The 17421-nt window shown below is 39.5% G+C and overlaps 1 protein-coding gene across 1 annotated transcript in view; it reads right to left on the reverse strand.

The window, feature by feature from the left end:
• Positions 1 to 16137, reverse strand: part of Phf6 (PHD finger protein 6) — a 41427-nt gene extending 25290 nt beyond the window's left edge. Inside the window, exons 1-4 of the mRNA XM_050121671.1 lie at positions 15952 to 16137; positions 13801 to 13890; positions 11581 to 11764; positions 11258 to 11359 (exon numbers count right to left, since the gene is read on the reverse strand). Of these exons, the coding sequence (XP_049977628.1) occupies positions 11258 to 11359; positions 11581 to 11718 (240 nt within the window). The 5' untranslated portion in view covers positions 11719 to 11764; positions 13801 to 13890; positions 15952 to 16137. The remainder of the gene's footprint in view (positions 1 to 11257; positions 11360 to 11580; positions 11765 to 13800; positions 13891 to 15951) is intronic.
• Positions 16138 to 17421: the final 1284 nt, after the last annotated feature.

Raw genomic sequence — 17421 nt, forward strand, 5'->3', positions numbered from 1 at the left:
ATGTATGAGGCCCTAGGTTTGACCTTCACCTCCAGCACCACCAAAATGAAGAATTAGTTTCTACAAAGTTTATATCCTTTGTTCTAGTAATTGCACTTCTACACATTTACTGCAAATATCATCAGGCATAAAAAATTATGTTCAAACACATTCATTGCAGAACTGTTCTGAATCGTTTTAATTACAAAAAAAAAAACAACTGAAACATGTTCAAATAAATTGCAGCACGTCCATATGAAGGAATGTTCTATTGCTGCTCCTTTAGAGAACTTTTCCTTCAGAGAGCTACGTTGCACTCAGATTTGGGACCTGCAGCCTCAAACTACCTAGTGCATACCCAGCTTCAAAGTAATGGGTCTATTTATGTTAAATGAAACACCAACAGAGGGTATGAAACTAAGTCAATTTCTATCTCAATTATATTTCTAGTATATGGTCTTTGAAAATGAATAGAAACCAGGTGGTGGTGGTACATGCCTTTAATCCCAGCACTTGGGAGGCAGAGGGAGCAGATCTCTGTGAGTTTGAAGCCAGCCTGGTCTAAGCAAGTTCCAAGACAGGCAGAGCTACACAGAGAAACCCTTGACTCAAAATACAGAAAGAAAAAACAACTGAAAGAAGGAAAGAGAGCAGAAGTAAATATAGCAAAATGCTGGGTTGCTATCTTTAGATGGTTTTAATTCTCCATATTCTCTACAATATTCAAAGTATTTTGTTATAAAAGTTTTTTTAAAGTATCAGAAATAGTTTAGTCAATGCATTCGTGTTTGCCGATCAGCTGAGAAAGCAAAGGAAACCAAAATATGCCAGTATTTGGGGGGTGGGGGGGCTATGAATTCAGATACATCCAAAGTAAGTTGTTTAAGCTGCTATGGGAACAGAAATCAATTTCATAAATAACCAAGTACATCAACATAGGAAGATCATGTTTTTAAAGCAATCAAAAGCTTATTTTGTTGTCTGTTCCATTTAATGAAGAATAGGACAAAATATTTTAGAGTAGAAAATACTTGTCAAGATAAGGAATAGAATTTCTTTGGAGTTTTGGATTTGGGGGTGAGGGTATTTATGTAATACTTTAAAATTTGTTTTTCCTTATTTTCTATGGGTGTTTGTCCATGGAGGCAAGATGAGGGCATCAGATCCCTGGGAACTGAAGTTACAGACAGCTGTGAGCCACCATGGGAATTGAATCCTGGTCTTCTGGAATAACAGACGGGTGTGTGTGTGTGTGTGTGTGTGTGTGGTTTGGTTTCTGTTTTTTTTTTTTTTTTTTTTTTGAGACAGGGTTTCTCTGTGTAGCCCTGGCTTTCTGGGAACTCACTCTGTAGACCAGGCTGGCCTTGAACTCACAGATCCACCTGCCTCTGCCTAAAGGCTTGCATCACCAAAGTCTCACTATACAATATTCTTAACCACTGAGCAATCTGTCCATCCACTTGTTTTATTTTTTGACATAAAATCCCAGTATATAGCCCAGTCTACCCCCAACTGTGTCAGCCTTCCAAATGTCAGAAATTTCTACCCTCACTCTTCCACCTCTCACTGTGCTGTCCTAATCATCCACACTTTAGCCCAACGCCTGCAGCAACTCTCTTCCCTCCATTCCTACAGGACAGGGTACATACCAGCTTCCTCTTAGTTCTTACAATTTCCCTCCCTATTTGGCTAGTATTTATAAGTGGATAGATTTTTACCTAACCACCCCTTCTCTATTATTTTTTATAACACTAGAGAAGGCCCCCAGGCCTTTGTGCATGGTAGGCAAGCACTCTCCCCCTGAAAACTAAGAGAGTGCTCAATAGATTGCTGATTTTGTCAACATAATTAATTTGTTAAATCTGTTATTGAAGACTGGAATATCTTACACACAAAAACTTAAAAATTGAAGACTCTACCTATTTATCTTCAGATGATTCTAAAACTAATGAACTGGATGTAGGCATATACCTTTGATAGCAGAACTCTGGAAACTGAGGCAATTTCAAGTTGGATGGCAAGTTGAGTTCAGGGTTTATTCAGAAACAAACAGTGGCTAGAGAGATGGTTCCCTGGATAAGAGAACTTGTTGCTCTTGCAGAGGACCCAGGGTCAGTTCTCAGGACCCACACAGTGGGTCCCAACAATCTGTAAGTCCACTTTCAGGAGATCCAGAACTCTCTTCTAACCCATGAAGGCACTGCACAACACATGCAATACACTCACACACTAAAACAAACAAAACACACACAAAATAACCTACAAATGGTTTGATCTGGGACTAGAAAAAGTGAACTTGAGGGCAATTCAGTTGACAGAATACAGAGTATAGGAAGGAACAGATTAGCCCTTCTTGAAACAAGACTGAGAGCTTAAAGATAAATATCACAATTAAAGAAGCTAGGAAAGAAGGTAAGTAGGTAGAACCATTTCTGAAATGCTATGGCAAATAGAACAAAAAAGAGGCCTTTTCTTTTTTCTTTCTTTTTTGTCTTTTTGAGACATGATTTCATCGTGAAACAGTCCTGGCTGTCCTGAAACTCACCCTGTAAACCACACTGGCTTTGAACTTACAAAGATCTGCCGGAAAGGCCTTTTAATTTAAAAAAAAAAAAAAGAAATAGAAAGGAAGAGAGAGCCACTATCCTGTTCTGGGGACTTGGCTGCTGATAGGTTTTCCCATAGCCTGGTGGCTATCACCACACCCATACATTTTCGGGCAGCAATAATTGGACTCCAGGGGGCTAGTAATAACAAAAGAGAAAGGACATGAAGTTAGCAGGATGACAAGGTGAGGGACATTAGAAGGAGGTGGAGGAAGGTCATGGTCAGTAACTAGTAACTATGATAAAAACAAATGTCATAAATGTATGAAATGTTCAAAGACTAAAGAAAAAATAATTTAAAAGAGGGATGGGCATGGTGGCATATGCCTTCAATTTTAGCACCAAGGAGGGAGAAGAAGGGGCAGGCAGATGTCTATGAGTTCCAAGCCAGCAAGGGCTACAATGTAAGACTCTTTCCTAAAAAACAAACAAAAGAGCCCCCATCCCCACCATCGCCATCACAGCAAGGTTTGTCATAAGCACCCTAGCTAGCACTGGTACCCAGTATCTGCCTTTACAGAAAACATTTGCTCTGCAATTTGCCACAGTCGTCCTCGCTATTTATCCAACAGAAGAAGACTGTCAGTCGCCATTTTCGTCAAGCTTTCTCTGTATCCCTGGCACCTTCCAATGAGGGAAAATGAAAACTAATGTGACAGGGACATGGCTTTTTTAAGAACAATTGTATCCTTTCCCTGCTCAAAAACAGGGCTGACCTACCTATCAAATATTCTCTTGAGAGCCAGTTTTCTTTCCCGCAATGTAGTTTGTATAAATGCTCATTCCCAGCTCCTCTGCTTGCATCCTAGTCCATGCCCTTGTGTGAAAAAGGCAAACAAGGGTCACTGATACTCTCACCCACCCCCTTCAGCTTACTCCTGGACACACCTGAGAAACCTCAACTATGAATCTCCAGTCAAAGTTGGAGACTTGGGAAAGAAGGTCCTGTCCTATTATAGGTAACTGCATACCCTTTCCACAGTATGGTCAGAAGTCATTGTAACAGCCAGAAGTTCTGCTATGTTAACATGGGTTCAGCTGTACCACAGAAACAAGTCTCAAGGAGCTGACCCAAAGATGAAAGAGGAACCAAGTCATGCATGAGAAGACACAGAAAGAACTCAAAGTAAATCTTAGCTGGGCTACCAGAGGAAGCAGACGGCAGAACATACCTGCGCTGCAGTCAACTGAACAAGGCCAAGAGCGAAACTGAGTCTCCACAAAGTCTTAAGGAACAAAAGGAAAATACAGTTTTCTCAATAGCTGAGGGGAGGAAAATGAAAAGGAGCTTGCCAACTTCATGGATAAGCAGAAAAAGTAAGTGTTTGTGGAAAAGCTAGAATCCAGTGGCTACGCAGAAACCCGTCTGGCACAGTTCCGTGCAGCCCAATGTAGCAGAGGAACACCCGACACAGACACACAGTCACAGTTGAGCAATATTGTTGACAGCACTGGAGACACTCGCATCAGAAAACTGCTTGGAATACAGAAAATGCAAAAGAAGATGTGAAAAGTAGCCATAGTCCTGAGCCTGTAAGGCAAAGACGAAAATTGTCAAAAGCACCTAAAGAAAGGGACACTGTATCTAGGATATTTTCATAAGAGGCAAGTTCACCTTACAGTGGTCTGACTCCTTCTTTTGACAGTAATAACAATATCTTCCATAAAAACCAGAAAGCAGGACAGTACAGTTAGGGCAAATAGTCGGGAATGCCTCAATAATGCTGTATTATCTCCAGGATCATAGTTTAGAATACTACCTCACATATCCAAAATGGACAAGAGTAGTCTCTGGCTTACCTAGTTAGTTGACAGTAACCAAATTACTTGTTGTCCCTGCCAGGAAGGGTACAGCATGAACTCAAAAATGTTTCTATGTGATCTTATAGCTATACTCTTGATTCCAAAACCAGTGTTATTACGATAGCACATAAAAACTTGCTTAGAAGGTCTAAAAAGAAGCTAAAAAAAAAAATCAATCAAATCTGAACATTGTCAAATTCTTGAAAAATGAGAGGATAATCTTGCTTACAAGACATATTTAGACTTTAAATTTCCAGGTGCCTCTAAAAAAAAAATAGGGCCAATGAAAAGCTCTGGGCACTTTTTTTTTAAACCAGAGTACATATAGACTAACCAAAAGAATGGGGGGGGGGGAGTCTTAGAAATTGGAGTACAGCTGAGGGGTGGCACACACCTTTAATCCCAGCACTTGGGAGGCAGATCTCTGTGAGTTCAAGGCCATCCTGGTCTATAAGAGCTAGTTCCAGGTCAAGCTCCAAGGCTACAGAAAAGCTCTGTCTCGAAAAGCCAAAAAAAAAAAAAAAAAGGACAACAAACTCGGTCTATGAAGTTCTTGCCTAATCTAACCCCTCTGACTTTATTCTATCCAATTACCGGAATGGCTGATAAGAAAAACAGGTTCTTGTATTGGAGCATTTGAAGTTTCTTTTCTCCTTCTGTTCAGCTGAAAAGTTCAGCCATTTTGTAAGCATAGACCTTTTGTTTAGATTCTTCTCAGCTATGGTCTTTGCAGCTGAGAATACTGTGAACTGCCAGGCTGCTTGCTATATTTAATCTGTGAAGAATGCCAAAAACATAGCCACACTCAAGCACCAAGACAGTCCCCTAAAGCACAGAGAAATTATTTGCCATTGCTGCTCAATTGTTTTTGCAGTTCTGAGGAAGGAACCCAGGGCCTTGAACATGCTGTGCAAACAGTCTACCACTGAGCACACCTCCTCAAGCTCTGGGTTTATCTTACTGGTTTTGGGTCTCCTCCATTAGCAAACACAAATGAGAATTAGATGATATAAAGTTAGTGTTTCCAATTATAAAAAATACTAAATGAAGGCAAAGAAAAAGACTGCATTTAAATAAATGCATTTCCATAATAGCCAAAGACACAGTTTTCTCCATCACTGCTTATTCTACTTAATCATCCCAAATGCAAAGTTCACTTTAATACAAATTTCTGGTAAAATACCTCAAAATTAAAATTAACCCGCATGCCATAACTGGCTTTTTAAAGAATTCCCACTAGCATTAATACCTTCATAATGCATGTACATATAGTTACATAGAAGTGAAAAATCTTCATGATGAAAATTTACTTCTTTTCCTCCTCAAATATCCTAAGGCAGATGTCCTGTGAGCCCAACATGGCCTACTTCTTGAATTTGTAAATGAAGTTTAATTGGAGCACAGTCATAACCATTTTTTTCTGTATTGTCTTTGATTACACATAGCTGGAGGAAAGCTTCACAGATTTATTATCTGGTCTTTTATAGAAAAAGTTTGCTTTGTGGTACCTGTGCTCCTAGCACTCAGGAGGTTGGGACAGGAGAATTCCAAGTTCAAAGCCAGCCTGGACTATATAGTAAGACCCTATTTTATAAAAGCTCAAATGTGCCTGTCTGAACACCTACCCCTTTTCCGATTCCCATTATGCTTCATTCTCCACAGTGCCTATTGTATGTAACGTGTTTCCAGAAAAATCCTGTTTGCCTTTCCTCATTGAGTTAATAGTCTTATCTGATATTTATAAGAAAAATAAAACCTGGCCAGGCAATAGTGGTACATGCCTTTAATCCCAGTACTGGGGAAGCAGAGGCAGGCAGATCTCTGAGATAAGGCCACCCTGTTCTACAAGAACTAGTTCCAGGATAGCCAGAGCTAGACAAAGAAGCCCTGTGTCAAAAAAAAAAAAAAACCAAACACAAAACAACAACCAAAAACCAACCAACCAAACTACCTGTAATCATTCTCACTCAAGTCTACTTCATTCCTATACCTGACTGCCTCTAGAAAACTCTTAACATTTTAAGCAGGGAAGAGTCCCCCTGAAAAAGAAGGAACACACACATTAGGAGTTATCTATTTAGATCATAAATACAGACACCCTACCTCTGCAGTGCCACGCACTCCCTTGCTACTGAGTAAAGACTATATAGAATGAGTTGTCTTATGGTCGGAGCCTACAAAAATATCTCCGATATAATAGACCATTTTTACCTAGGATGTATATAAGGGTCTATCCTAACAGTAAGCAAGATAATGAATGCTATTGATAGAATAGATTAAGCAATAGGAGCCTGAGTATGTCCTAAAATCAGCAATCTTTATTAGAAAACTATCATCATACTTTATTAAAATGTAATTTGACATGAAGCAGCTTAAAAGGACAGTTGGCATAACCTGTGATTAGGAGTGCGGGCCCTGGATTCAAATCTGAGGTCTGTCACATACTAGCTCTATGGCCATAGACATTCAGGTTACTTTGCTTCTCTGAGGCTGCTTCCTTTTGTATACGGCAAGAATGAACCCTTTCGGGGCTGGAGAGATGGCTCAGAGGTTAAGAGCACTGGCTGCTCTTCCAGAGGTCCTGAGTTCAATTCCCAGCAACCACATGGTGGCTCACAACCATCTGTAATGAGATCTGGCGCCTTCCTCTGGCGTGCGGGCATACATCGAGGCAGAATGTTGTATACATAATAAATAAGTAAATCTTTAAAAAAAAAAGAATGAACCCTTTCTTGAAGTATGATTGTGAGGATTAATTAGGATCATGTATTTAAAACACTTAGCCTAGTCCTTAGCACATACTGAGCACTCAATGAGTGCCAGCTAGTTCTACTACTATAAAAAGTGTAAAACATTCAGGGGAGTTCATGAGGTATGGCAAAAATTCTCATCTGAAAATAGGCAAGTTTGGGAATCATGTGAGGATGGTCGCTGTGTATAGGAAGGATTCTTTTTAAGTAAAGGGAGAAAAAGCCATAAGTATTTCTTTAATGGAGACAGACATAGAAATTAAGAAACATACTTGAATTAAAAAGGGATGAGTTTCTCAAATATATTGCTGTTCTTATTTCATATAACTTGAGTAGAATCACAATTTCCTAACAGCAGAACAGAGCAGAGGGGCAGATCATCTTGGGGACTTAGGTAATCTTGCCTAGGAGTAAGGAAGGTAAACTAAATGACCTCCTGGATTCTTTTGACAACATCTGTGATCTATCTGACACAGGTACCAATTAGTAAAAGTAACTATCAGTGTAGATCTTAGTGATCTCACCATGTAGCTTCAGAAAGAATACATTCTTCAAATACCACATTCAAGTGTCTCCTCGTGAGATTCAAAAAAGCAATGATAACTAATAGCTTTACTTGGAAATCACATTTTTTTCTATATGGCTAGACAATTAAGGATAAATTTTACAGGTGAGCATAGAATCTATAATATCCCAACACCTGAGAAGAGGAGTTAGGAGAATTAGGAATCAAAGCTATCCTCAACTGCATGGTAAGTTTGAAGCCTGCTTGGGACACAGAAGACTCTAGCTCAAAAACAAAACACAGCTGGTGCAGGGTACAGTTGTGGTGTCTTTATAGCTCCAATAAGAACTGGAAATCACTGTGGAAAAATAAATGACTAAACTACAAAAAGTTTTTTTCTTTTTCTCTTCATACATCTAGGGTCTATATATTTAAGATAATGGAAAGAGATGAACATGTTCGTATAAAATAGCTTTCCTCTGTGATCCTTAAAGCTGATATGGAAATCGTGAAGAACTGCCCATGGCTACAAGGAATCACATACTTGCACATACTTCTTGCTTGTGTTCCCACCTTTGCAAGACTCTCATCTAGCCACCTGCACCCACTTTTCCCTGGGGCAAATGGAGACCTTTGGAAGCAATGCCAGGTACCGACTAAAATCTGCCATGAATCTGGGCTCCTGCTTTTGTTTTCAGTGGGTATCCATGACCCTTTTCATCTCAAAATGCATATGACCTTGAGCCAGGGCAGAAAGGCTCACAGAATCAAATGCCTTAAAAAGCTGACCAGGGACACTAGTTACTTGGTTTATATGTAGTTTAAGATATATAGAACTCTTTATTTTTTCTTCTTTCCTATTTGATTTGTAGTCCTTTTATTGCCTAGACCAATCTACACTGGGAAAAGTAAAGAAAACAGTAAAGAATTTTGGTTACTTGGCAGTATACCTCATAAAAAAGAAAACAATATAAGCAAGGAAAAAACCTGAAAGCTAAAGTTACTTCAGAGCCTGGAGAAAAAGTCCAGTAGTTAAGAGTATATTCTGCTTTTGCGGAAGACCCAAGTTCTACTACTGGCATGTGTATCAGGCAACTCCTAACTGCCTATAATTCCTGCTCCAAGAAATCCAATGTCTTCTTCTGGCTTCCATGGGTAACTGCACTCATATGCACATACCGCTACACAAATGCAGATATACACATAATTAAAAATAAAAGTATCAGGATAAATTTTAAGGGGCTATCAAGATGGCTCAGTAGTTAAGGGTACTTGTTGCTCTTTCAGAGGATCCAGGTTCTCAAGAGTTACCAATATTGAATGAATCTGACACTCTCTTCTGAATTCCATGGGCCCCAGGCATGCACATAGTGCATATACATAATATATACATACATACAAGTAGGTAAACACTCATGCACACAAAATAAAAACAAAAATTTTAATTTTTATAAAGTTATTTCAAGGTGAAACAAATGCTGCTCTCCAATTCATTACATAAGTAATTTAAATTCTAACACTTTGGATGAAGGAAGAAGAGAACTGTCTGGGCTCCGATACACTCCTCTTTTGTAACTATTCCACAATTCAAGATGCCCAGGGTGTCAAATAGCTTTTGAAATAAGTCATAGCTCTTAGAGAGTTAATGCTTGGCAACAGCATGCAAGCTTTAAACACGTTCTACCAGTGAGCTATGCCACCAGCCTATGGGAAATAGTTCTACCTTTTATAACTATTTGTTGTTGATGTCTAGTATGTGATGGTAAAACAATATCTACTGATAGGTGGCAAAAACACAAGTAAGTTAATGACTTGTCTCGGGTAACATCAATGTGTCTGTGGGAATTATCCAGGAAGAAGGCTACAGGGCTGGAGAAGTAGCTTAATAGTTGAGCACATGCTTAACATCTTTAAGACTGTGGGTTCTAGCTCAAACACCAAAGAAATATTTGATCTCATGACTTCTCTGCCTAGCATGCTTTCGGAAGTCTTCAATGATATTAGCAGAATCTTACTTTTATCTATAAGGAATAACTACAGAGGTGGCTAGCATTTACCAAGTCTTAACTTATGTTACGTGCTGAGCACCATGCTTAGTCCTGTATATGCTCTTTTAATCCTAATAATAACTCTGTGGAACAACTAACTATGTTCATTATCCCTTGAACAAGGATACATGGCTAGGAAGGTAAATAATATATTCAGGGTCACCCAGTTAGTGACAGAGCTGGGATCCAAGCCCAAGTTTATTCCTATTTCTGGGCTTTTAACCCTTCATATTATCCCACTCAATAGATCAAGAAACAAGTTGAGTTATTTATAGCACACTATACCTGGGGGTAGGGATTAACAGATTAACACCCCACATTCAAAACAAAATAGTTCCTAATAGTAAAACTTGTATCACGTTCTGGTATTTTCTTTACAAACAGGTTCAAATACATTGAATCTAGATTAACTACAGCAATACTGACAGATGTGTACTTCTGCTTCATGTAACATGCAAAAAAAAAGAAGGCACTGAGTTTCTTAATTCTATTTCAGTATCAAGGGCCAATACCATACCTGTCTGACTACAGGAGGCATGTTAAGTGGTGCAATCTCTAACACCAAGAAGAGAAAGGGTTTTTACATCTAATGACAAAGAATAAATGAAGCAATAAGGTTTACAACAATAATTTTAAGTAAATAACATTTTCTTGTTGCATCTTAATTTGTTTTAAGGACCATGAAATAAAAACACTGATGTTCTGTTTCTTAAAAAAAAGAAAAAAAAAAACAAAAACAGTACACTACAGTTATGAAGTAATATAAAACCACCAAAGAAAAATCACATTAAAAAAGATCTTTTCTATTATTACATACAGTTTAGGGCTGGAATGATATTTTCACAGTTAAGATCTTACTACAACAATGGATATAATTTCAATAAAGAGCTCAAGCAAGAGAAACAGCCAAAGAGAAAGCAATCTGTCAATCAATTAAATGTTATGTGGTAAGTCGTGTGTTGTAAATACCAATGGAGATGATGCTACTTTTCCCAAGGAGAAATATACCATTCTGCCAATCTGGTTACTGGTGGTGAAGATAACTACAGGAACATAACTCTAGCGCAGCTTCAGAAAACTCCTGGAAAATTCACCAAAGTTATCCAAAGTCATAAATGCTGTGTCATATAGCCAAACCACAGAATAGTATTTTGTTAGCAAGTTATCCTTTTCCTGCGGAGGAGGCACTGCCGTCTTAGTTTGTGATGATCCACACTAATCTTATGATGAAAAGGAAAGACATACCAGAATTATGAAAAATACATTTGAATGAAGATTCTAAACATGACACATGCAAATTAAATGAACTATCTGTTTTGTAAGTGATCACAGCCTTTAAGATTTTCCTTTGAAGGAGAAATATTCCAATAGTACAGATAGTGATCCACTTCTTTTGCTTGAGTTATAAACAAAGCAAGCTTTAGATTTTAATGGCTAGAAAATAAAAAGAACCCACAGTTTAAATTTATCTAAAATTTACGAAGTAGTACACTTTAAGATAAGCAATTTCCTTCTTTGTGAGTTTAAAATATTTTTTATGCTCAAGAGGCAGAAATACCAACTCACCAGCTTTGTGCCCCTTTTAATTTCCTTTTGGACATCTTCAATAGAAAATCCACCAAGACTCTCATTATCGGAATGTGACGACACCAAAGCAGATGAAAAGAGCTATAAATACATTGGAAACAGTAAGGTTCATATAGAATTACATCAAGACAACGAATAAAATATTAAACTTAAAAATGAAATTTCTATTAAAATGACATTGCATAGTATTAAACTATTTCTTAAAAATTTAACAGCATTTTTGCTTTCATACCCAGTAACGCTAATGTGTTAAGACTCTCTCCCAGGAAGGGTTGAAGTCACTTGATTGATAACATACTCACCATGCATTTATGGTGTGCTGCCACCTTCTGGTTTTCAGATATTAGTAACTGTCCACACTCCTTGTCTCTATTTGACTTACAAAAGCCACATTTGCGCTGTCTTGTAGACCCTTTTTTCTGTTCAACTGAGCTTGACATGATTTTTAAACTGCTTTTAGAATGCCACTTTAAGCCTCAAGAAATGCTACAGAGAATAAGAATGGCAACAAAATGGTTAATTTCATTTAAACATTATACATTTCTATGCAAGTAGTTTAATGTCTGACCTAGATTTTAAAAGTTACTTAAACATTAGTATAAATACTAAAGCCCAAGATGCCTTCCATATGTAATACGTATTACGAGGGAAATAGAGAATGCAATCAAGTCTCGAATGAGAGAAATCAAAATGAGTTCCAATTAGGAGCCATGTGGATAAAACTACTTTTGTGCGGAGAAGAATGTATAGCAAAGCTACTGCATACAGTGGTGCGTGGCGAGATTCTCAACATTTAGGAGTCTCGGGCAAAAGATCATGAGTATGAGGCCTCCCCTCTGGTCCTGAGAAATAATTTATGGTCCAGGCTGGCACTGGACCACGACACACTAGTAATTAATAAAAAAAAATTCTTTCAAGTATAGGTAGATGGCCATCAAGGAAACAAAATGATAAAGATCTATGAACAATTAAAAACTACAAATTAAACTAGAAAATAATGAGAATTGATTTAATTGCTTACTTTCTTCCAGTTCACATAATGATAAAGTATTAGAAGCAAAATTAACCATAACTTTGAAACAACTACTTTTAACACTTGAAATCGAGTTCAAATTTAAGAAAATGTTTATGACTTCAGATCCTTGCTATTCTGTTCCTTTTCCATGTAATAAAATACTAAAGCTTCTAATATTGTACCAAAAATACAGTCGTTAGGACCTTAAAATGGGTTACCAAACCATTTTATTTGGCTGAGATTTATCCTGTCTGTTTATTAAAAGCCAAACCAACAGTGGTCTTCTACATGCAGTAACTTCTATACAGAAGTTAGCAATACTGTGCAGTGGAAGGAAAATGCTTCTGAATGAGTCTTGCAGTTGATCAGATTATAATTATAGGTTGTACAGTCAAACCAAAAAAGGGAAGAAGAAAAACTGTAACACAGACGTCTACAGATTTGCATCATCGTTCTTAACACAGATCATTCAATGCCATCACTCAACAAATTTCAAATCAGTGTTTTGATTTGTATAATTCACCCAATTAATGGGAATAAGCAGCTTAGGCCCAGGTTGCCATAACATACATCACAATCGATAGAATCTCAAACTTCTGTCTTCAAATTAGCTTATTAAATTGCCACTTATATAGAGGTGAACATTTCATGACATTGCGTTTGGAGACTTGGCTCACTAACAATTCAGTCGTTAGTGCTGAGAAGCATCTGTTCACCACCACCACCAGGGCAAGCAGCAGCAAGGTGATGCAGTATCTACAACCACTCCGCTCTGCTCAACGTGGATCATCTCGATGTAATGTAATGGGAAGCCACAAAGAAAACATTTCTTCTCATTAATTTACATCCAATATTCTCTTTTGAACAAGACTTCAAAGGTCTTGCAGTCTCTGCTTTGATGATCTAACAAACTGCTAATGCTATCTCTAATTTAAATGCCTCAGTCTCCCAAGTGCCACAGGGTACTTCTCAATAGTACTGATTTCAGAACACTGAGAAACAGACTGAAAATAGGTAGCTAATCTTTTAGCATTAAAAAAAAGGACAACAGAGAAACAAAAGGGGAAGTGTGTTTGCATTTGCTCAGGCAAGTATGTGTCCAGTTGCTTTATGAAAAATATAGCTGCTCCAGTTTTTACAGCTATGCAAAAACATCCAAGATTCATAAATAGCACCCAGATATACTCCTGGAGTTCTAAATGAGTTTCTTCTACTACCGTGCAATGAATAATAGCACTGTGAAGTCACCATGATGTATTCAGCATTTCTCCAGGTCATCCAGGCCAGCTGAAAGGATGGTACATTATAAATAAATCTAATTTTCATAGACATCTTTAATGTGCCGTCCCTATACAATCCTACCACTGGCTTTTAAAAAAACTGACTTAAGCAAAATTCCTAGAGGGAAAAATCACTCTTTATTCCCAAAATTGATTCTGAAATCATACCCCCATTCTATTCTTATTAAATATTGCCTCATTTGAGCCTAGGCTGTTTGGATGCTCACCTTACGAGACCTGGATGGAGGAGGGTTTTCCTTGGACTTCCCACGGGACGGAGAGCCCTGATTGCTCTTTGGGCTGACGAGGGAGGGGGACTTGATTGGGGGAGGGGGAGGGAAAGGGGAGGCGGAGGTGGGGAAGAGACAGAAATATTTAATAAATAAATAAATAAATTTAAAAAAATATTGCCTCATTTCACTAATAAACAGGTACATTGTTCATCTTAATTTTCAGAACCTGCTTTTCTAGATATTAATGATTCCAAAATCTAAAGGAGAACAAACATATGCTTAATTTTGCATTTTAAAATATTTATTTATTTACTGGTAATTAGTTTATATTTTATTTGTAAAGTGAGCAGAAACACATAAATGTGCAACAAACGATTAAATTTTTGCCCTGCTATGCAATGACTAATTGGATTTTTCCACTAAAATTCAAATAATGCATGTATGCATAGCTTGCCGATTTTCACATCTGCCTTCTTAAAACACGCAGCAGCAGAGACCATCATGGAAACAATGACGCCCAGCAAACTGTCTATCATAAAAATACAGATTTTTATCTACTGCTGTCACATTTGTGGTCTCGGGGTAAGCAGAATACAGCCATTCAAAAGCATCACTACTATAGGGTTCATAATCATCCGCATCTATTTAGCGCTTTCGTTTTAATTTAAATATTTTCAAGAGCAGGCACAGCTCAAAGTTCAATACTTTTCCCTGATAATGAGACCTTTCCCTTTGAAGAAAGATAATGTCTAAAGCAGAAAGAGACAGCATCTTTATGGGATACGTTGTTTAAACGTATGAAAAACACACGCAGCTGAAACAATGAATGCATTTCTGCTGTTTTTTCAAGATGCTGTGAAGCACCAAGGTAGAAAATCACCTGGACAACCAAGGAGGGCATTCGAGAACCAGCTCGAGAGCTCGTTCAATGGCTGGTATCTAAAAAGAACGTTTTCCACAGAGAAACAAACAAAACAAAAACTGCAGTTCCGGAAGATGAAATCCCTTCCGCCTGCAAGCCAGTTGAAATGTACAGATAGAAGCATGATCCTCCAAAGATAACACAGCTTTTCTATAAGGAAAGTTCCAGAAGAGAGAAATAAACGAATAAGAGATGTACCAGAAAGGCACCTGAATTTGGTTGCACGATATTATAACATGCTTCGCACTGCTTTTTGCGGTTATTCAAAAGGAAACTAAAGGAATTTTCCAGTTGTTTCGAGCCAAAGGGTAGTGAAAAAAAAATTTGAACTGTATGAAGAAGACCTGATATTACGTAGGAACCAGAGGAAAATTAAAGGCTTTTCAAAGATCAAAAGATTTGTTTTTCACTTTCATGCAGAATATCGAAACGAATAGAAATTGTAAAAGAACGCCGTGCTGTTCGCTCATGTAATAAAGGATCAGGCACATAACAGAGCGGACTCTCTCCGTTATTTATTCCCCAATCACACACTAGACTCCTAGATCTCCCTCTAACCAAAGCGCTGGATAAACTCGAAAAACTATCCTCTTTTCCAACACTTCGGCAGGTTCCTTTCAACCAGATAATCAGGGGTCGCCCCCCCACACACCGATTGTCCTTGGCCAAATCTCTGGAATTCAGGAAAATAGCGTCGTAGCACTTTCTTCCCACCCCTCCCTCCTCCAGGAGTTAGTCCTCTAAGGATCTTACTCCAGAGCATCTCCTTATCCATCACTTTCACCCGATTCCCCTCGCCCGGGAGTTTTTCTTTTTCTCCCCCTCATTCCATAGGGCTCAGCCTCAAGCCATCCTAACCATTTTTTTCTCTTACACTTCGAAACTAGGAGTCACCCTCCTTACCCCTAAAACGATCTAAGCAACAGTATAGAGTTTTTTAAACCCCCATCCCAGTTTTTCCCTCCTCTACTGTGAAGCCCCCTCCCCTGAAGTCCAGACTGCCGCCTAGCGTGTTCCTCAGCGCCCCCAAGGCACTAGGTCGCCAGCCTCTGCAGCGCTCACCGACAAAGCGCGGCGCCTCTGGGGGTCCCTGACAATGAAGGAGACCACCGCGAGTACCCCCCTAACAACGGGCAGGGGCGGCGGCCTGGCCACCGCCACCCTTCTCGTCTTCTCCCGCCAGACAGAGAATGGGGGGCCCTTAGCTCCAGCGGGGAACTCACCAGCCTGGCCTGATGGGCGGGCGACGGGAGGACAGCGCCCACGAGGGAAGACGAGGAAGGCGGGCGTCGGTTCTTCGGCACAGCCGAAGAGCGGGGTTCTGTCGCCGGGGGTTGTTTCCTTTCATTCGAGGAGAGACGGGCTCGCCGAGCGCCCTTACGTTACCTCCCTCCTTACGCACACGACCCACAGGACGTTAAGACGTCTCCAGCGCGCCTGGGACTCTGATTGGCCACCGAGCCGGGGCGGTTGAAGCCGCCGAAGTACAGCGCAAGCGCGCAGACCAGCCCCCCCCCCCCCAAAGGCTTGGGGCGGCGGCCCCGCCTCCTGCTCGCGCGCGTACCTTCTATTCTCCGTTCTGCCGCTCGGCTGAGGCTTTGGGGGCAGGATCTGTGGAGACTGAGAAAGGAATTTGAAGAGAAAGCTGGGCACTGGGAGGAGAAGGCGCTGGGTTGGGGCCAGAAACCCTGGGACCAGGTCTTGGGGAACCGGTTTTCCAGTGACTCAAATGCACAGGCCTTAGCCCTTGCACTTGTTCTTCGAGGCCTTTTTACATCCATTATTTCATTGTACTTTCTTGGCATCCCTGTGGGGTCCTCCTTTTGCCTGATTTCACTGCTAGCAAAGACAGAGCTTCCAGTGTAATTTTCCCGTTCGTACGGCAATCCTCGGGCCAATCGTTTTAATTCCTCAACCTTAATTTTTTTGTTTGCTTGTTTCTTGGTCTTGGAAAGGAAGATAAAATAACCTCCCAAGTTTATTGCGGAGAGAATAAGGATGCGGCTGAAGCATGTATTACCGTCTCCCGTGTATAGCCGGCTCTTTGTAAATGCTGGGGTTGCCGTAGTCAAAAAAGACGAGTGATTAAGACGAGTGATTTTCTTTATAACCCACAAAGATGAACCAAAGACCTAAACCGGCGCTCTTTTTTGGCATATTGGAGCCATAGTCTTGCCTGAATCTCAGCGCCCTCGCTTCTAGCTCCATGACCTTGGTCACGTTGTAGTACCACTGGTCCCTCAGACTTCAGTTCTAAAATGGAGAACATAACGGTATCCCTCTCAAAAGAGTGTAAGAAATGAGTTAATTTATGCAAAGCACAGGAGAAAAATGCCTGGGGACATAGTATACCTTCTATGAGGGTCTACTTTTGTTATCTTCTGGCCTCTGTGAGAGGAAAACCATTTTTAAAAAAGAAAGAACAGGGGAAAAAAAGTCACAAACCAGTGAGCCTTTAAAGATGTCTTTCACGTGACTGTTTTTCCAGCAATGGAAGTAGATTTACATTCTGGATCCAATGCTTTTTACATAGTGTTTCATCAACCTTTTTTTTTCAAGGTCAACCTTAAATTTCAACGCCCAAGAAAACAGTAACCATAGTGATCTAAAATTGATTCATTCAAATGAAACCCAATGAGGGTCTACAAATCAATCATTTAGCTACAAGGAACTTTTCTCTAGCTCAGCTCGGA

The sequence above is a fragment of the Alexandromys fortis genome, unplaced genomic scaffold, assembly GCF_014885135.2.
Source record: "Alexandromys fortis isolate MF-2015 unplaced genomic scaffold, M_Fortis_MF-2015_v1.1 scaffold_194, whole genome shotgun sequence".
In the NCBI taxonomy this organism is placed as follows: Eukaryota; Metazoa; Chordata; class Mammalia; order Rodentia; family Cricetidae; genus Alexandromys; species Alexandromys fortis.